General features: G+C 40.4%; 3 protein-coding genes across 5 annotated transcripts in view; 2 read left to right on the top strand and 1 right to left on the bottom strand.

Annotated features, from left to right (window-relative positions):
* Positions 1-3,170: 3,170 nt before the first annotated feature.
* LOC137278622 (bifunctional peptidase and (3S)-lysyl hydroxylase Jmjd7-like) lies at positions 3,171-4,802 on the top strand. The gene has a single exon (XM_067811097.1). The coding sequence runs from the start codon at positions 3,257-3,259 to the stop codon at positions 4,412-4,414; it is 1,158 nt and encodes a 385-aa protein (XP_067667198.1). The 5' UTR covers positions 3,171-3,256; the 3' UTR covers positions 4,415-4,802.
* A 1,212-nt stretch (positions 4,803-6,014) lies between these two features.
* Positions 6,015-6,956, top strand: LOC137279094 (bifunctional peptidase and arginyl-hydroxylase JMJD5-like). The gene has a single exon (XM_067811570.1). The coding sequence runs from the start codon at positions 6,015-6,017 to the stop codon at positions 6,954-6,956; it is 942 nt and encodes a 313-aa protein (XP_067667671.1).
* Positions 6,957-8,606: 1,650 nt separating this feature from the next.
* Positions 8,607-17,712, bottom strand: part of LOC137278623 (serine/threonine-protein kinase ULK3-like) — a 54,277-nt gene continuing 45,171 nt past the window's right edge. For 2 of the 3 annotated variants that reach the window (XM_067811100.1, XM_067811099.1), the window contains exon 14: positions 11,236-12,161. In XM_067811100.1, the coding sequence (XP_067667201.1) occupies positions 12,142-12,161 (20 nt within the window). In that variant the 3' untranslated portion in view covers positions 11,236-12,141. Of the gene's footprint in view, positions 12,162-17,712 lie in introns of all 3 variants that reach the window. The other variant, XM_067811098.1, reaches the window with a different exon arrangement.

Raw genomic sequence — 17,712 nt, forward strand, 5'->3', positions numbered from 1 at the left:
CCACTACTCTCCTACTGCTGCCTGTACCCACCTCTCCCTGCCACTACTCTCCTACTGCTGCCTCTACCCATCTCTCCCTGCCACTACTCTCCTACTGCTGCCTCTACCCATCTCCTCCTGCCACTACTCTCCTACTGCTGCCTCTACCCATCTCCTCCTGCCACTACTCTCCTACTGCTGCCTCTACCCATCTCTCCCTGCCACTACTCTCCTACTGCTGCCTCTACCCACCTCTCCCTGCCACTACTCTCCTACTGCTGCCTCTACCCATCTCTCCTTGCCACTACTCTCCTACTGCTGCCTCTACCCATCTCCTCCTGCCACTACTCTCCTACTGCTGCCTCTACCCATCTCTCCCTGCCACTACTCTCCTACTGCTGCCTCTACCCATCTCTCTCTGCCACTACTCTCCTACTGCTGCCTCTACCCATCTCCCACTGCCACTACTCTCCTACTGCTGCCTCTACCCATCTTCCCCTGCCACTACTCTCCTACTGCTGCCTCTACCCATCTCTCCCTGCCACTACTCTCCTACTGCTGCGTCTACCCATCTCTCCCTGTCACTGCTCTCCTGCTGCTGCGTCTACCCATCTCTCCCTGCCACTACTCTCTTGCTGCTGCCTCTACCCATCTCTCCCTGCCACTACTCTCCTGCTGCTGCCTCTACCCATCTCTCCCTGCCACTACTCTCCTACTGCTGCCTCTACCCATCTCTCTCTGCCACTACTCTCCTACTGCTGCCTCTACCCATCTCTCCCTGCCACTACTCTCCTACTGCTGCCTCTACCCATCTCTCCCTGCCACTACTCTCTTACTGCTGCCTCTACCCATCTCCCACTACTCTCCTACTGCTGCCTCTACCCATCTTCCCCTGCCACTACTCTCCTACTGCTGCCTCTACCCATCTCTCCCTGCCACTACTCTCCTACTGCTGCGTCTACCCATTTCTCCCTGTCACTACTCTCCTACTGCTGCGTCTATCCATCTCTCCCTGCCACCACTCTCTTGCTGCTGCCTCTACCCATCTCTCCCTGCCACTACTCTCCTGCTGCTGCGTCTTCCCATCTCTCCCTGCCACTACTCTCCTACTGCTGCGTCTACCCATCTCTACCTGCCACTGCTCTCCCACTGCTGCGTCTACCGATCTCAGAAATACAACTGATTTCACCGTAGGGTTCTGGGATATTGATTAGGGAAGCGGTCTGTACAGTTGGAAAGTTTCGTGTTCTTGCTCGTTGAAGGTTGGTATATCAACATTAACTAAAATAATGTATGGATAACATATGGGCGCAGTATATACGATACTTTACACTTGTTGTTGGACATGCTGGTGTGAAATAAGCCATCACACCGAGTACCTCAGAAGGCCTACATGGGGTTTAGACACCTCGATAATGTAGGTGAGGCATCTTGTTTCAGATGCATTTCTCTTTACACATAGAATTGATTTCATTTGGCAGTCCCATACCATTGTGATATTAACGTTTGCATTAAAAATCGAATGCGTGAAACCGATATGTTTTCATTCGAAAGTTCAATATGGGATACAAACATTTTCGTAACACCATTATTCGCTTCGGATTTGGACAAAATAATATAGAAACAAACGCAGGATAATTCTCATTTACATGTGTATTGGGAAATCCCAAAGATCGTGCCTGTTCTGTGACACTGATATCGAGGATGAGTGCATTTGTTTGCCGTACATACGAACACGAGAGAAACAAGTACTTACAATACTGTGTTCCTTGACGATGTTGTATTCCATCTTATGTGAACATACAATGATGTGCTCGACTATCTGTTGTTCTGGTGATATTTACAGGACATCACTAGCAAAGTGAGAACAGCCATAAGTCGCCTACCGATGGATCTCTAACGAAAATACTAAATGAACGTTATTTCGTTGCTCACTGATTAGGCTCCTTGACTATCTTCATTATTGAGCATTTCTTTACAGACATATCCTTGAAACGTGACAATAATGGTATTAATACCGGGAGTTGACATATCAGTTGTGCACCAAGGATATGTGTGAACAGTATGCAGCTTTACTAAATGAATCACTGTACGGTGATACCAGCTGTTGAGGGCATCGATTGTCGCCCAACAGTGGAGCTGAACAGGGGACCCTGCACGTCGTCAGTAGAAAGTACAGACACGCTTACACAGACGATACGGAGAATAGAAAACACGATGAACTGTTAGCGAGTTGATGAGCATGTCAGTGGTTGAGTCATTGCTGAGTGTTAGAGTGGTTGAGTAAGTGAGTAGATGGGTTCCTCTGTGGTGTCGTGAGTGGGCTTTGGATGTGTGGTTGAGTGAGTCAGCTAGTTTGGGGTGAATGAGTGAATAGGTTCACGGAAAGCCGGACATCAAACAGTTAATAATGTCTGTGTTTGCAGTCAGGATCGAAGCTTGGGCACCACAATACCATATCGCTCGACTTTTTCGATTTTCTTTATTTTATTCATTCTATAAACAAGTATCACTTTATTCCGATATTTATCTCTCGCATCACTCGTTACCAAACACACGCAACATCTGGCCTGCAGCATCAATCAGTGTTCGGCAGAGCCGCCTGTATGCCCTTTACTCAGGTGCGAACACCGAGGATGACTGAACATATGGCAGCAGCATGGCGACACTTTGTCACTCCTTATTTCTGAACTGTAAAATTATCAAAGGGCTTATCGCCACTACTACTATTACCGCTGCTGCTGCTGCTGCTGCTACTACTGCTACTATTGCATCGATGATGAAGGGTATCGCGTCACCTTCATGTCTGACAGTTCAAAACGACAACAAAAGAAAAAACAAAAACAAAACAAAAACCAACAACAAAAAAACAACCACCCCCCCAAAAAAAACAAAAAAAACAACAAAAAACCCCAAAAACAAAAACAAACAAAACAATACAAAACAAAACATGAAACAAAACACACACACCCAAAAAAAAAACAAAAACAAAAAAAAACAAAACAAAACAAAAAACAAAAACAAAACAAAAATAGAAAAACAAAACAAAAACAAATTGAATTAATACTTTTTACTGATACATTGAAAAATAGTAGATTAATAATTAATCTAAAGTGAAATCAAAACATTTACGGGTAACTTATATAAAGACCCCTAAAAATGACACGGTCGCAACTGCACGTTCGTGACATCTGTTTCAACAATCAATATGCATAGGTGATGATCACGTGTAAGTCTGTATCCGGGTACCTGAGTTACACGCCACTCAGCAAGGATCATGGAGGCAGCGACAGTGTGTGCTCTCTTTGTCTGTATTTTGGGCGTCAGGTCTGCTGATCCCCCTGGACATCTGAAACCATTTGGAAGCCACACAGTCCCACATGGTGTCGAGGTGATGACAGAGTTTCCAACACCTCACGAGTTCCACGAAAAGTTCAAAGGACCCGGGAAACCAGTCCTGTTTAAGTCTGTTCTCCAGCACGTCGTGTTCCCTCCTTTTCGACTCTGGGATGATGACTACCTACGGACAAAATATGGCGATATCGAGGTAGTGTTTGAAGCAGGAAAGAAGGAGACGAGAAATGGTGACGCGGACTCCAAGAAGCTGCGAGAGTTCCTGGACATATATAAGGACCAGGACATATACCTGGTGGAGGATCTGAAGAAGGACATGTTCGGAGACATGTACATCCCGAGAAGTCTCCAGTGTGGTGGCGTCCAGAACCACATAGAGACAGTCGTTATCTGGTTCAGCAGCGGGGGAACCAAGTCCGTAATCCACAACGACTCACAAGATAACATTAACTGTCTGCTGGACGGGACAAAGAATCTGGTGATTTTCGACAGAAAGTACAAGGACATGATTGAAGCAGACGGGTTTAATGCAGACGGGACGTACAGCCATGCTGATGTTGATAGTATTGATATGTACAAATACCCAAGAATTAAGGATATTCCAACATTCAATGCAACAATGGAAGCAGGTGACTGTTTGTATATACCCTATCAATGGTACCACCAGGTCAATTCTTTCGGTAGAAGGAACCTCGCTATCAACATCTGGTTCACCCATCTTCCGTTCTTCAATGATTCTGATTGTCAAAATGTTGACGTGAACGAACAAACAGTTCCCTTTAGCAGGTATGGATTTGTGAATACGTTTAGGAGCGAGAATGTCTTTTTCCTTAATGATCTTCTTGAAAAGCCGCATGTTTCCAAAGAGATGTTCATGGAGTTACTTGTGAAATCAGAAGCAGAGGACAAGGACGCCATCTTTGATTTTGTTGACAGAGATGGCGATTCAAGTCTGTCATGGGACGAACTGTTTCAGATTGACGTAAGAGACATTATCAAACGTTACGGTAGCTCCTTGACAACACCGCCATCGTTCTTCGATGACCTAAAGCAGGCGTCATTCGGCCATGATGAGCTGTGATCGTATGGAGTTCAAGCTCACAAAAGGTTCAGACCAAGTTAAAAACATTACAATATGCATCTATTTCTGCGCATTCACAATATCTAGTACACATGCATATTCTAGTCTAAGAGGAAAGGTAATGTACAAGTAAGGATGGTTTATTCATTTTCTCCCAACTTTGTGTGTGCACTAAAGAGCTACAGCGTTTGTCCTACGTACGTGGTACGTGTAGAGCAATGAATAAGGTTTATAAACATAAGATCTTCATTACTTTACTTCTTATATTCAAGGTGTCAAAACTGAGAACAGATGGCTTAAGTAATTCGGAACAATCCTGACTAATAACGTCTTTATATTGATAAATATTGGGAAATAAAACATTTTCAGAAAGATGAATTGTACAGTGCATCACGATTCTCTGTTATATATTTATTTCATCTCTCTCTTCCTTATCTAGTTTTCATTATCTGTAGCGTATCGATGCGCTAAAGGCAACATAGGACGAACCCAACATGTGTAACCCTTACGACAATCCCTTTGAAACCAACTGTGATCTCGTAATTGCATAATCTGTCATGTATTAGCACAACAAAACTATGGAATTTTGGCAAGAAGATTAGTTTTTCATATCTATCATTATATATCGTTTTCTAATGGTGATAAAGTCCAATATTAATTCTGTTCAACTGTGGAATAGACCAAGGGGTTTTCCTTACCCGACTGTCTAGTCATAAATTTGGAACTGATGAGTGTTGCAATCAGAATGGGAATTCCAAGTACAAACTGCTATTTGACCAACCCACTTATGTGTTAATACCGTCGCGCTCTGACTAACGCTTGCACTGCAGATTTATCTGTAGCTGAAGTTTGCATGGAGAACTTGCGGTAACAAACAATCAATTTCAGCACTTGATTCTTCGAAGTTTGAAGTTTAAACAATATAAACTGTCAGTAGCTGTGTAATAAATCTGCAAATTAAACTACGGATGTACTCTCATTGTTTAAATCAATAAGATTTCTGTCGTGTAAATTCAAAATGTATTAACATGCGGCAACTGTAACCTGTCAGGTGGCTAAGATACAACGTGACACGTGTTAAAGATATTTGTCACTAGTATTGACAGTAGCCTATACAACCACAATTCTGATTACACTGTAAGGCTGGGAAACAGAATATCAATACTGTTAATGAGTAAGTGTGCATGAGAATGCTAAGTAGCGCCAGCTGGTATATCAGCTTTTCTCCAAGGTCAGTCGTATAAAGTATATTGTCCCAACCACCTTCCATATCAGTAGAGCTTGCTACGTCACACGATCGTGATTCAGTTCATGTGTACAGTCATACTGATCTCTGAAGAAGTTTCATGTAGAAGAAGGGTTTTAGTATTCATTTCGAATGGAGTCAGTTTTTCACCTCACTTTTGTATTCTTCGTGGTCTCTGCGTCTGATCTTCCTGGACATCTTAGACCATTTGGGTTACATACCACGCCGGCGGCCGTCGAGGTGGTAACCGAATTCCCAGAGCCAAAAGACTTCTATGAAAAGTATCAGAGAGGTGGTGGCAAACCTGTTCATTTCAAATCCGTCCTGAAAAACGCCGATTTCAAGCCATTTAAAATGTGGACAGACGATTATTTGAAGAAGAAGTTCGGAGAAGAGACGATTATGGTGGAAAAGTATAAAAAAGAGGTGAGAGACGCTGGAATCAACAAGATGACTCTAGGCAAGTTTCTCAGCGTCTACAAGGAGAAGGATATCTATATGGTTCAGGATATGCTCGATGTCATGCGTGACGATATGTCAATACCTCGTAGCATACAATGTGGCGGTTTCCAGGACGTTATGGAAACGGTGGTCCTGTGGTTCAGCAGTGGAGGAACTAAGTCAGTGTTACATTTAGACGAAATGGAGAATTTCAACTGTCTATTAGACGGAACTAAGGACCTTGTGATCGTCGACCGTAAATACAAAGCGGAGATAGAAGACCGCGGTTGGATGGCTAACGGCGTGTATAGCCAGATGGATGTGGACAAGGTCGATCTGGAGAAATACCCCAAGGTACAAAACGTTCCAACTTTCAAAGTATCCATGGAACCTGGTGATTGTCTTTACATTCCATACAAGTGGTACCATCAAGTAAATTCCTTTGGAAACCGTAATCTGGCTGTAAACATATGGTTTACCCACATTCCTTGGTTCAACTACACAGACTGTGACAACGTGGCCACGCCTAATCAGACGGTGCCCTTCCAAAGATTCGGATTCATGTCGGAATTCAAGCGGGCAAGTACTACCTTTTTAAGGCCCTTACTTGATTATCCCGAGGTCACCGTAGATATGTTCTTCCACGAATATGTAAGGGAAGACGTAGATGGAGTGACCATGGGCGAAATTCTAAACTACATCGACCTTGACAAAGACAGCATCCTGAGCTGGAGTGAACTTCTTAAGGTTGACGTCGCAGCCTTCGTTGAGGAGTTTGAAAGACATCTTAGTGTAGACCCGGAACTATTTGAGGACATGGGCGTCAAAGCCTACGGAGGACATGACGAGCTGTGAGGGCACCATTGAATGTCAGACAGGGCGCCAGACTCCGTCCATCTGGCCACCCTTTCTTTCAATTTGTTTCATAAGCCTATTTCCACCAAAGGAATGTCGGTCTCGCGTTCAAAATAGAGGCCTTTCGGGGAATTTTCTAAATCGACTGAATGTGTTCATGAAGTTACTGACTGCAACATGCAACAAATTGGTCGTAAGAAATAAACTGTTTCCTGAAACTTAGTTAATTATGTCTTCCCGTGGATATTGCCTGGGACAGATGTTAACTTTTTACACGCCAACTTTCATTAAATGACTAAATGAATTGTCCAAGGTAAGATATTCGAAATGTTGTTAGAATGATAAAAAATATATTGGATAAAATATTGAAATTGTGACAACGCATTCCTTTAGTTGGGACAGTACTAACGTTAGCCTACGGTAACAAATGAACATATTTTTGGTAAATTATCCACTTACATTTAACGTGAACGTATTTATAATAATTCACCAACTGAAATATTCTTCTTGGAGTGGTATTTATATAAGCAACGGTTTGCCTGTTTACCAATCACGATTAGTTTATGAAATAAAAACGTCTAAAACCAAAATGTGTACGAATTTGCTTTAGTATATTTACCGGGGATATACTATTATATTATTCGGATAGGTATAAGTGTGTTTTCTAAACAGTATGTAGGGAAATATAAACATAATGCATCCCTAATCAATATTTGCTTCATACATGTTCACCGTGATTATTTATATCGATGTCTTATGCGAGTACTTTCTCGGTAGGTTATTTATCTCAACGATTTACACATCGCCTTTACGTCTCCTCGACCAGCTGCGTCGTGGTCTCAGTGATCAATCGAGCTATATAGCAAACTCGCTGTCGTTACTTACACACGGCGATGGCAGTAACAGATGTATTCTGTGGATACATGGTCTCGCGCCTCTCCACCAACACTTCATTGTGGTAAAATCTGTGGCAGATCGACCGTCCCTATAATAATAGCACGCTCGGGAAACTGGTTACCCCTGAATAAACCCTTACGTTGATTTACCCTTTTGGATATGAACAAATATCACATTGCTGAATTTAGTAATAATGTTGTTTTATTATGCTGTTGAATTCCCCTTTCCTTGTGGAAATAAACATATACTAATAAACATATTAATTATCAGATTTGATTTCAGATATAATATAATTGTTTTCCTATATTGTTGAATTCCCTTTTCCTTTTGCATATGAATAAATATGATAATCATCACATTGTTGAATTCAGTAATAATATTAATTCTTTCCTTCTTATGACCACCATAGTTTTGCTTTAACAAATCTGAGAGGGAACAGTACAGGTGACAGCGATACAAACATCTGGTGAACACAAGGCAAATGGGTAAGACATACATGTAAAACATATTGACAAAAGTGTATTCAGAACATAAGCCCATTCTCATAAAAACCATACAGTGAAAGTTTAAAAAGACATACACTCTTTCACAAATTTTGCTATGTTTAGTATAACTGGATTATAATCACAATTCATAAGATGGACCAATTTGGCACCAGTTCTGGATTTGAGCTGTGGCATTTAGGTAGAAAGGCTTAACACTGAGAATAGAGAGATCGGCAGACAAGCAGGGGGTGCAATTCATCACAGACAGTTACATAATGACCACATTTTATTTTCCCTTCATACACTTACCCACAGGCAAAGTGAGCTGGCCTCATTGGCATTCAGGAAGACAGACAGACAGACAGACAGACAGACAGACAGACGATTATCTGCATTCTAAGGCACTTCTAGATTATTTGTTTGGTTTTATGATGTAACTACATCTATTTTATTCAAATCACAATGGAACCAGCATCCTATAAAAATCTTTATTTAAACATTGATGTTTAGAAGCAATAGTGTTTCAACAAACATAAATTCAGCTGTCATGAATCAAAACAAGTCTGAATCACAAAATGTCATGAATGAACCTTGATTAGCTGTTTGCCTACAGCAGCTGGTTTCTCTGTCTTGACAATATCATATTGACACTAAACAAGCATTTTATGAAACTAGATATCAGACAATAGGATGGCAAGTGCATGTACTTTCCAAAGTCAGTTAAAGGTCACATGCAACCAAAAAATCAAAAATAATTATAACACATTTATCACTTATTCATGACATATAATATACATTGCTGCTTTAAAAAAACCAAATAAACACAATTATAACCTTACAATCGCGATTCAAAAGTGCAATATTTTGTACTTGGGCTTACTTCCCCCGAAACGAAGCCCTCGGGAGACCGAACCCAGTCATAGCGGGTGGATATGCACTCAAGTGTAACGACGGCTTCCGATTGGCTGTTTCATTTATTGATGTGCTGAGGGTTCATTGTGTGTACAGAAAGATGATCTGTTTGATGGGCATTTTAGAAGTATAACCAGTCATAAGAAAGTAAGATTCTTTAGGGATAAAAACTTCTTTTTGTGTACTTGATGTGTCGTTTCAGTATGGATTCATATACTGTTGTCAAACAAAATCATATACACTAAAAGAAGTCGTTATCCATGAAGAATGTATATAGAGATGTTGGGTTTAGAAAATACATGTTCTCTGAATTTGCGCTCGATCCAATAAAAATCATGTCAGTAGAGATGGTAAACTACTGCGTGGCTGGAATCTCGTCCAAGTACAAAGCAGGACTTGAAACTGACAAGAGTATGCACAAGTTTCCGTCAGATCCAGTCATCCGAAGAAAATGAATGTAGTTTGTTTGCAACCCACAGACATAAAAACATGTCATATGTATCACACGTGCCTAATTACATAATGTGGCAGAACACGGGACTCGGGTGCACGAGTCATAAATCAACTTATTTTCTTTATGTCGTATAGCCTGAGAGGTGTTAAGTTCAAATTGCACGTGGTCAATGATAGAAGCTGTGTATTGCATGTTGTCTTTAGCAGACAGGCAGACAGACATATAGGTGTGAATAAACCAGACACTGAGCTTTCTCTGTGACAGAGACTGCTTACCACAATCAACAAGTTGTTTTACGTAACGAGTAGATTATTTATTTGTTTGTGTACACAACCAAGATTAGACAACTGCTCACAACCTCAGACGCTGGGCATGCATACTGTTTCAAGCTCCGCGAACCTATTCACTGGGCATGCGTTATGGACGCAGCGCAGCACAGCACAGCTGTTGAAACCAGCTTTCCCCCCAGCGCTGGGGGGAATTTAGTGAAACGTTTGAACTCCGATTTCACGGGCTTTATTTTCATCGCGTTTTTTTAACTTTATAGGTTGAATTGGCATTTTTTATGATTTGTTCCGGTAAGTGCATACCTAAAGGTACCAGAATCTGCAAAGTTGTGTTTTACGTTGCATGTGACCTTTAAATGATGTAACTAATAATATTTATAGTTTGCTTCCTAAATGACTGTGACAGAGTGGGACCTTGTATGAGTCAAGGAAGGAAGTTGATGCTGGGAATCAAAGTTGATCACATGACGGTCAAGGGACACACCATGCTGCAAAACAGACCATACTATTGGTGGGTAAAGGTCGAATGATCACTGAGCCCCTACACCACAAACAGCAGTCGGATTTCATATTTGGGACAGAGAAGTCTGTGAAATTAAAGCTTGAACCTAAACTTATGTCAATAAAACTGATTTCTCTATTACAAATGCTTGAAATCTGTGTGTAAAGGGTATCAGTACAAATAAGTATGATGCTCAATGAATGAAGCAAATGTCATAGAAAGGGTTTACAAAGAATGCAAAACCACCTTATAAATATAATTGCTTGATCTCCTGTGCACCTTCAATACACATAAAATGTTTCAGCAGCGTGGCCATGAAGACATTCACCAACCCATGTCTACCATAAGAATCAGGTGGCTGAGGTTGTGTGGCACTACATCACAGTTGAATGGAGAGATAACAATATAAAAAATGACTGACATATTCTGTGAACAACCTCCTTCATATAGCTGACTGACAAGTCACTTTCACAGAATAATTTAAGCACTGCAAAATATCAAAAGCTTGCTTCATTTACTTGTGTAATGCTTGCAAAACTATTGCCAGTACAACCCTATAATTCCAGCCCCTGCTGTCAGTATTCCTCTAGGCTCTGGTCAGTTTGTTGTTTTCTGTGAGAATACCCAAGATATAAGTCTGCCATACAGACCCTGAAACCTACATATCAAAGAAAGCCCATGCAAGTCTAGATTTCCACAGTTTCTGAAAATGAAGAAAGTCTCCTGGTTCCTTTTCATTATATTTTATATTTTTCACATTGAACTTTTTTTTCGTAAAAAGCTGTTATAAGATATTGACTGTTCTAGATACTACAGCTGCATGATGTTCAATTGTACATGGGCAGTCACAATAACAGGCTTAGCTTCAAAACACATGAAACACACAATAAATCACTGCTCCATGACAAGAATGTACAACATGGATATAAAATCCTGCAATTAAATAAGCATGATAATACAAATACCTCAACATTCTATGCCAGCTGTGTATACCAAAGAGTGTTGTAAAGTGTACAGTGTACAGTGTTTTCAGCGCATAATTCATAAACAGTGTTCATACCTTCCACTCACAGAGTATAATTGTATTTGCTTTGTTTGCTTGACTGATCCTAAATGCTTTACTTGAACAATGGTTTTTGACAACATGGAACACACTCAGACTTGGGCAACATAGCAAGGGTAGGCAAGAAAAACAATGTCACAAGACAAACGCTGGACATATAAGACTGACTCTCTCTCTCTCTCTCTCTCTCTGAGTGTGTGTGTGTTTGTTTTATTCACATTTCCCTAAGGATAAATACAAAACAAGCATTACAAAGTTTTGTCAATTTTTTATCACCAGCATGTTTGTGGTTAACAAAGAAAACAGCCTTCTTTTTACATTACATTTGTTATGGAAAATATGACATTCACACTTATTACCTTCTTAAAGCCTTCTAGCACTGCATCAAGAACGTAAATCAATGTTTTTCTGGCTGCAGTATACACAGTGTTATCTCATTTATTCACCATCCAGTTGTGTAGCTTATAAAAGTTCAGTGGTATATACATGATGTAACATGGTGCAGCCTGGTGATGATGTACACATAACACACAGGACTGTACCCTGGCATACCTTGCCCTGTGATGTTTGATGAGTGGTCAGCTTCTACTGGACACAACAGGATGCTGGAAAGGAAACATAAAGTTAATGTTTATCACCATTCATAAATGTCATCAACTACTGTTCTGCAAACACTTTGCTGACATCAAATCAGTACTATTGATCCATTCATCAGAGGAATGATGGACAAAGCTTCCTGTAAAGGGGATTTTCTTCAATACATGTTGGCTACACTATTCAGACTATGCATTCAGCGGGTCACTCTGCTCTGTTAACTATGTCACTATGCTCTATGATCAAAGCTACTACGCTCTGTCATCTAAGTAAATATGCTACATCATCTATGTCACTACGCTCTTTGAACGAAGTCACTATATGCTCTATGATCTGACTCATTCATTATGATATAACCACAAATACCCCAAAAGATGTTAAGCTATTTTCAAATTTACACTTGCACTTTATCAACTCTGTAGATGTTTTTCACATACGTTCCATATGATCAAGGTCTGTTAATTCTTCATGTGTCTGCAATCATTAAAACCATGACATATACCCCTGCCTAGTTCAACCTGGGACATGAGTAACACTGGAAGGGTGTGAGCTCACATTATACCAATCTAATGGATGTAGGACACACACTGGCAGGAATGGTCCACACACCACTGCTTCCTCATGCACTGGCTTATCTAAGCTATATAGGGGACTCCAGAAAACATGTTGTACCACTTTGGTCCACAAGCCATCGTGTCTTTGCGAGGATTAAATATTAACAAATATATAAAAACTTTGAAATGACCCCTGACTGAAAATGCTTCATGGTACAATACATGATGACAAGGCCTGACACCTAGGAGCACTCCACCTGCCTGCTTTACTATCACATGTAATGGATTAAAACATAATGTAAATATAACCATGGATGATTAGCCAATCTTTCACCCCTCATGACCCCCGTCATTTCCAAGTAAAGCAGTCAATGAAAATAAAAATTAGGTTCTTTAGAGGCATGTAGAAGTTGGTATTCAGGAACAAGACAAAATGTTATGGATGTCAACTTCTTCTTTATTGTTTACACATTTCTGGACTATTTCTTGAACCTTTGTCATCCAACTACATTTACCTCTACTACATCAACTATCATCCTATTACATCTACCTCTGACACTCTCTACACACAGCTTTATATAGCATCTACCTCTGGCACTCTCTACACGCAGCTTTATATAGCATCTATCTCTGACACTCTCTACACACAGCTTTAGATAACATCTACCTCTGACACTCTCTACACACAGCTTTATATAGCATCTACCGCTGACACTCTCTAAACACAGCTTTATATAGCATCTACCTCTGACACTCACTACACACAAGTCTGTTTAACATCTACCTCTGACACTCTCTACACACAGCTTTATATAGCATCTACCTCTGATGTCCTCTACACACAGCTTTATATAGCATCTACCACGATGCCATCTACACACAACTTTATATAACATCTACCTCTGATGTCCTCTACACACAACTTTGTGTAACATATACCACTATGTCCTCTACACACAACTTTGTGTAACATATACCATGATGTCCTCTACACACAACTTTGTGTAACATATACCACTATGTCCTCTACACACAACTTTGTGTAACATATACCATGATGTCCTCTACACACAACTTTGTGTAAGATATACCATGATGTCCTCTACACACAACTTTGTGTAACATATACCACTATGTCCTCTACACACAACTTTGTGTAACATATACCATGATGTCCTCTACACACAACTTTGTGTAACATATACCATGATGTCCTCTACACACAACTTTGTGTAACATATACCACTATGTCCTCTACACACAACTTTGTGTAAGATATACCATGATGTCCTCTACACACAACTTTGTGTAAGATATACCACGATGTCCTCTACACACAACTTTGTGTAAGATATACCATGATGTCCTCTACACACAACTTTGTGTAACATATACCACTATGTCCTCTACACACAACTTTGTGTAACATATACCATGATGTCCTCTACACACAACTTTGTGTAACATATACCACTATGTAATCTACACACAACTTTGTGTAAGATATACCATGATGTCCTCTACACACAACTTTGTGTAAGATATACCACGATGTCCTCTACACACAACTTTGTGTAAGATATACCACTATGTCCTCTACACACAACTTTGTGTAACATATACCATGATGTCCTCTACACACAACTTTGTGTAACATATACCACTATGTCCTCTACACACAACTTTGTGTAACATATACCATGATGTCCTCTACACACAACTTTGTGTAAGATATACCATGATGTCCTCTACACACAACTTTGTGTAACATATACCACTATGTCCTCTACACACAACTTTGTGTAACATATACCATGATGTCCTCTACACACAACTTTGTGTAAGATATACCACTATGTCCTCTACACACAACTTTGTGTAACATATACCATGATGTCCTCTACACACAACTTTGTGTAAGATATACCACTATGTCCTCTACACACAACTTTGTGTAACATATACCATGATGTCCTCTACACACAACTTTGTGTAACATATACCACGATGTCCTCTACACACAAATCTGTTTAACATCTACCATGATGTCCTCTACACACAACTTTGTGTAACATATACCTCTGATGTCCTCTACACACAACTTTGTGTAACATATACCACGATGTCCTCTACACACAAATCTGTTTAACATCTACCATGATGTCCTCTACACACAACTTTGTGTAACATATACCTCTGATGTCCTCTACACACAACTTAGTACATCATGTACCAAGTGTATCAATGATAATGATAATGATATAGAATATTTATATAACGCACAGTTGCTGTACCCGCAACTAGGTGTTTGCACGTATTCATGCGCCCACCATCTGGTCATCTACCAATGGATTTGTGGGTTAAGTGCACAGGGTTGTGTACTGTACACTTAAGGGTTGTGACAACACTGAAAGAGTCTGCACACAATGTTGACTTCAAGGTTTTAACACACAGTCATATTTTCAGTGGCCTATCTTGTAACAAAATTTAACACATAAAGGTTAGTAGCATGAGCTTATAAAAGATAGCGATGAAAATGATGTAAACTAATATGCATTATCTTAACATCAACCAGAACTGATCTGAGAAACATTCTTTGATAATAATATGCCTTTCACAGATGAAAGTTGATGTGTATGCATTCTTAATGTAAAAGAGGTTTTGTATGAAGATACTGACTTATAGAAATTACTTACAAATTACCATTTCAATTTAAAATACTCATTTACTTTCCAACATCATCTCCTATATCAAGCCATCACAAGCACAAGGAAAGTAATAAATTCATTACACTGTGGGCAAGAGCCCTTCAGGTCGTCGGGCTTACATATGATCAAAGATATTCTCAAAAGTCATAAGCGCCAAGAAAAGCCATGGAAACTGATTGGCATGGAGTCTGCAGTGCATTCTCTTTACAAACATATCTTCTCCGATGTAGCCTTCATTACACTGCCACATGACTACTTGACCCCTAGCCTCAGCTCAAAATGAAAGGACTTGATGGGTACAGTTTGGAATATATCTTTGTAGATATAATTACTACTTATGTGCTAGGGTCTCCTCCAACTAATGAGCTTACATGGATACCATTTCCTGCCTTCTCCTGTCGATACACTCATGAGTTACCCTCACTGATACAGTTGCATGAGCCTTTCCCTATTGATATACAGTTGTATGTGCCTTTCCCTATTGATATACAGTTGTATGTGCCTTTCCCTATTGATATACAGTTGTATGAGCCTTTCCCTATTGATATACAGTTGTATGAGCCTTTCCCTATTGATATACAGTTGTATGTGCCTTTCCCTATTGATATACAGTTGTATGAGCCTTTCCCTATTGATATACAGTTGTATGTGCCTTTCCCTATTGATATACAGTTGTATGAGCCTTTCCCTATTGATATACAGTTGTATGAGCCTTTCCCTATTGATATACAGTTGTATGAGCCTTTCCCTATTGATATACAGTTGTATGAGCCTTTCCCTATTGATATACACTTGTATGAGCATTTCTCTATTAATATACAGTTACATGAGCTTTTCCTCTTGATATACAGTTGCCTCTCCCCCTCTATGTGTACTATACTGCATCTAACAAAGGCATCTAACTGTGTTAGCCGTTTACCCCACATTGTGTTCCGACTCAGTGTGTGGCACTGCTAAACATCCAATGATGTTGAACATGTGACTGTGATAGGACAAGATATTTCCAAATTTCTATCAATGGAAAACAATGTCTTTTTGTCATTTCTGCCTTCACTGAAAAGATGATGGAATGATGCATCCAGCACATACTGGGGCAGGGGACGAAAAGGGCAAGGGAAACAGGGGAAAATGCTTCTGAAATTTGTTGTGCTTTTCAGTGTCAGTTTTGAGATGTTGATCCATGTTTTTGAAAAGCAAGAATGTGGAGAAGATGGTAAAAAGTGAGCATGTCTAGATTTCCTAGAGGCAGCAGACTAACGGCAATGATGAAGTACATTGTTCCAGTGATGGGAAGGAGAAAGGAGGAGGGTCAAAGGGGAGAGAGAGCTGCAGGGGCAAGGTGGCAAGGGAGGGGCAAGTTTGGACGGGTAAAAAGGGGGCGGGGAAAGGAGGGATAGAGAGGCAACAAAAGGGGAGTCTGTCTCACAGTCATATCATATTATTTTCCCAGCTGCCTAGCCTTCCTCGCAATGCTAAAGCCCTAAATGAGGCAAGTCTAGATTTCCCCAGCTTCATCCTTCTCAAATTAATTTTGTTTTGGTTACAGAGGCTAAGCATTAGTCTAGAGTTAAGGCATAATGAAGTGGGAAGAGTGGACACAGGCAAAAGGGGAAGGTTAAATACTTGTACACAAGACCTAGTTGGAAGATGAAATGCTGAGGGAAGAGTCGAAGTGGGAAGGGAGGAGAAAAGATGAAAGGGTTGGGCAGGTGGCAAAGAGGGAAGAGAGCTCAGAGTGGAAAGTGAGTAGAGGGGATTACAAGGAAAGGGAGGGACAAGAGAGGACACAGAGATGATGATGATGATGATGATGATGATGATGATGATGATGATGATGATGATGATGATGATGATGATGATGATTAAAAGGGAGGCAGAAGTAAGGTTCTGACAACAGATGAGATAGAGAATAAGAGAGTGCAGGGGTGGCCATCATGTGCCAATGAAGCATGAAGGTACAAATGAGGACACATGACTGGGTAATGAAAGGGGAATACAAAGGGTGGGGTGGGGAGGGATGAGGGGGCCAAGGAAGAAGCATGAGGTGGCAGATGGGGAAGCACAACTGGGCAATGGAAGAAGCATAAAAGGGTCAATGAAAGGGGTATGAGTGGGCAAGTAAGGAACATTAACCTGGATGAATAACACATAACTAATACACAGAGACAGGGGGACAAAACAGGTGGATAGCAAAAGCATCTCCTTTACAGCCCCCCCTAAAATATCACAAATATCTAAAATTACTGTCAAGAAGTCTCAAATACTCAGACAATACCAGTATGTGATAGTCATACAATTTG

Source organism: Haliotis asinina, chromosome 3 (assembly GCF_037392515.1).
Source record: "Haliotis asinina isolate JCU_RB_2024 chromosome 3, JCU_Hal_asi_v2, whole genome shotgun sequence".
Classification (NCBI taxonomy): domain Eukaryota; kingdom Metazoa; phylum Mollusca; class Gastropoda; order Lepetellida; family Haliotidae; genus Haliotis; species Haliotis asinina.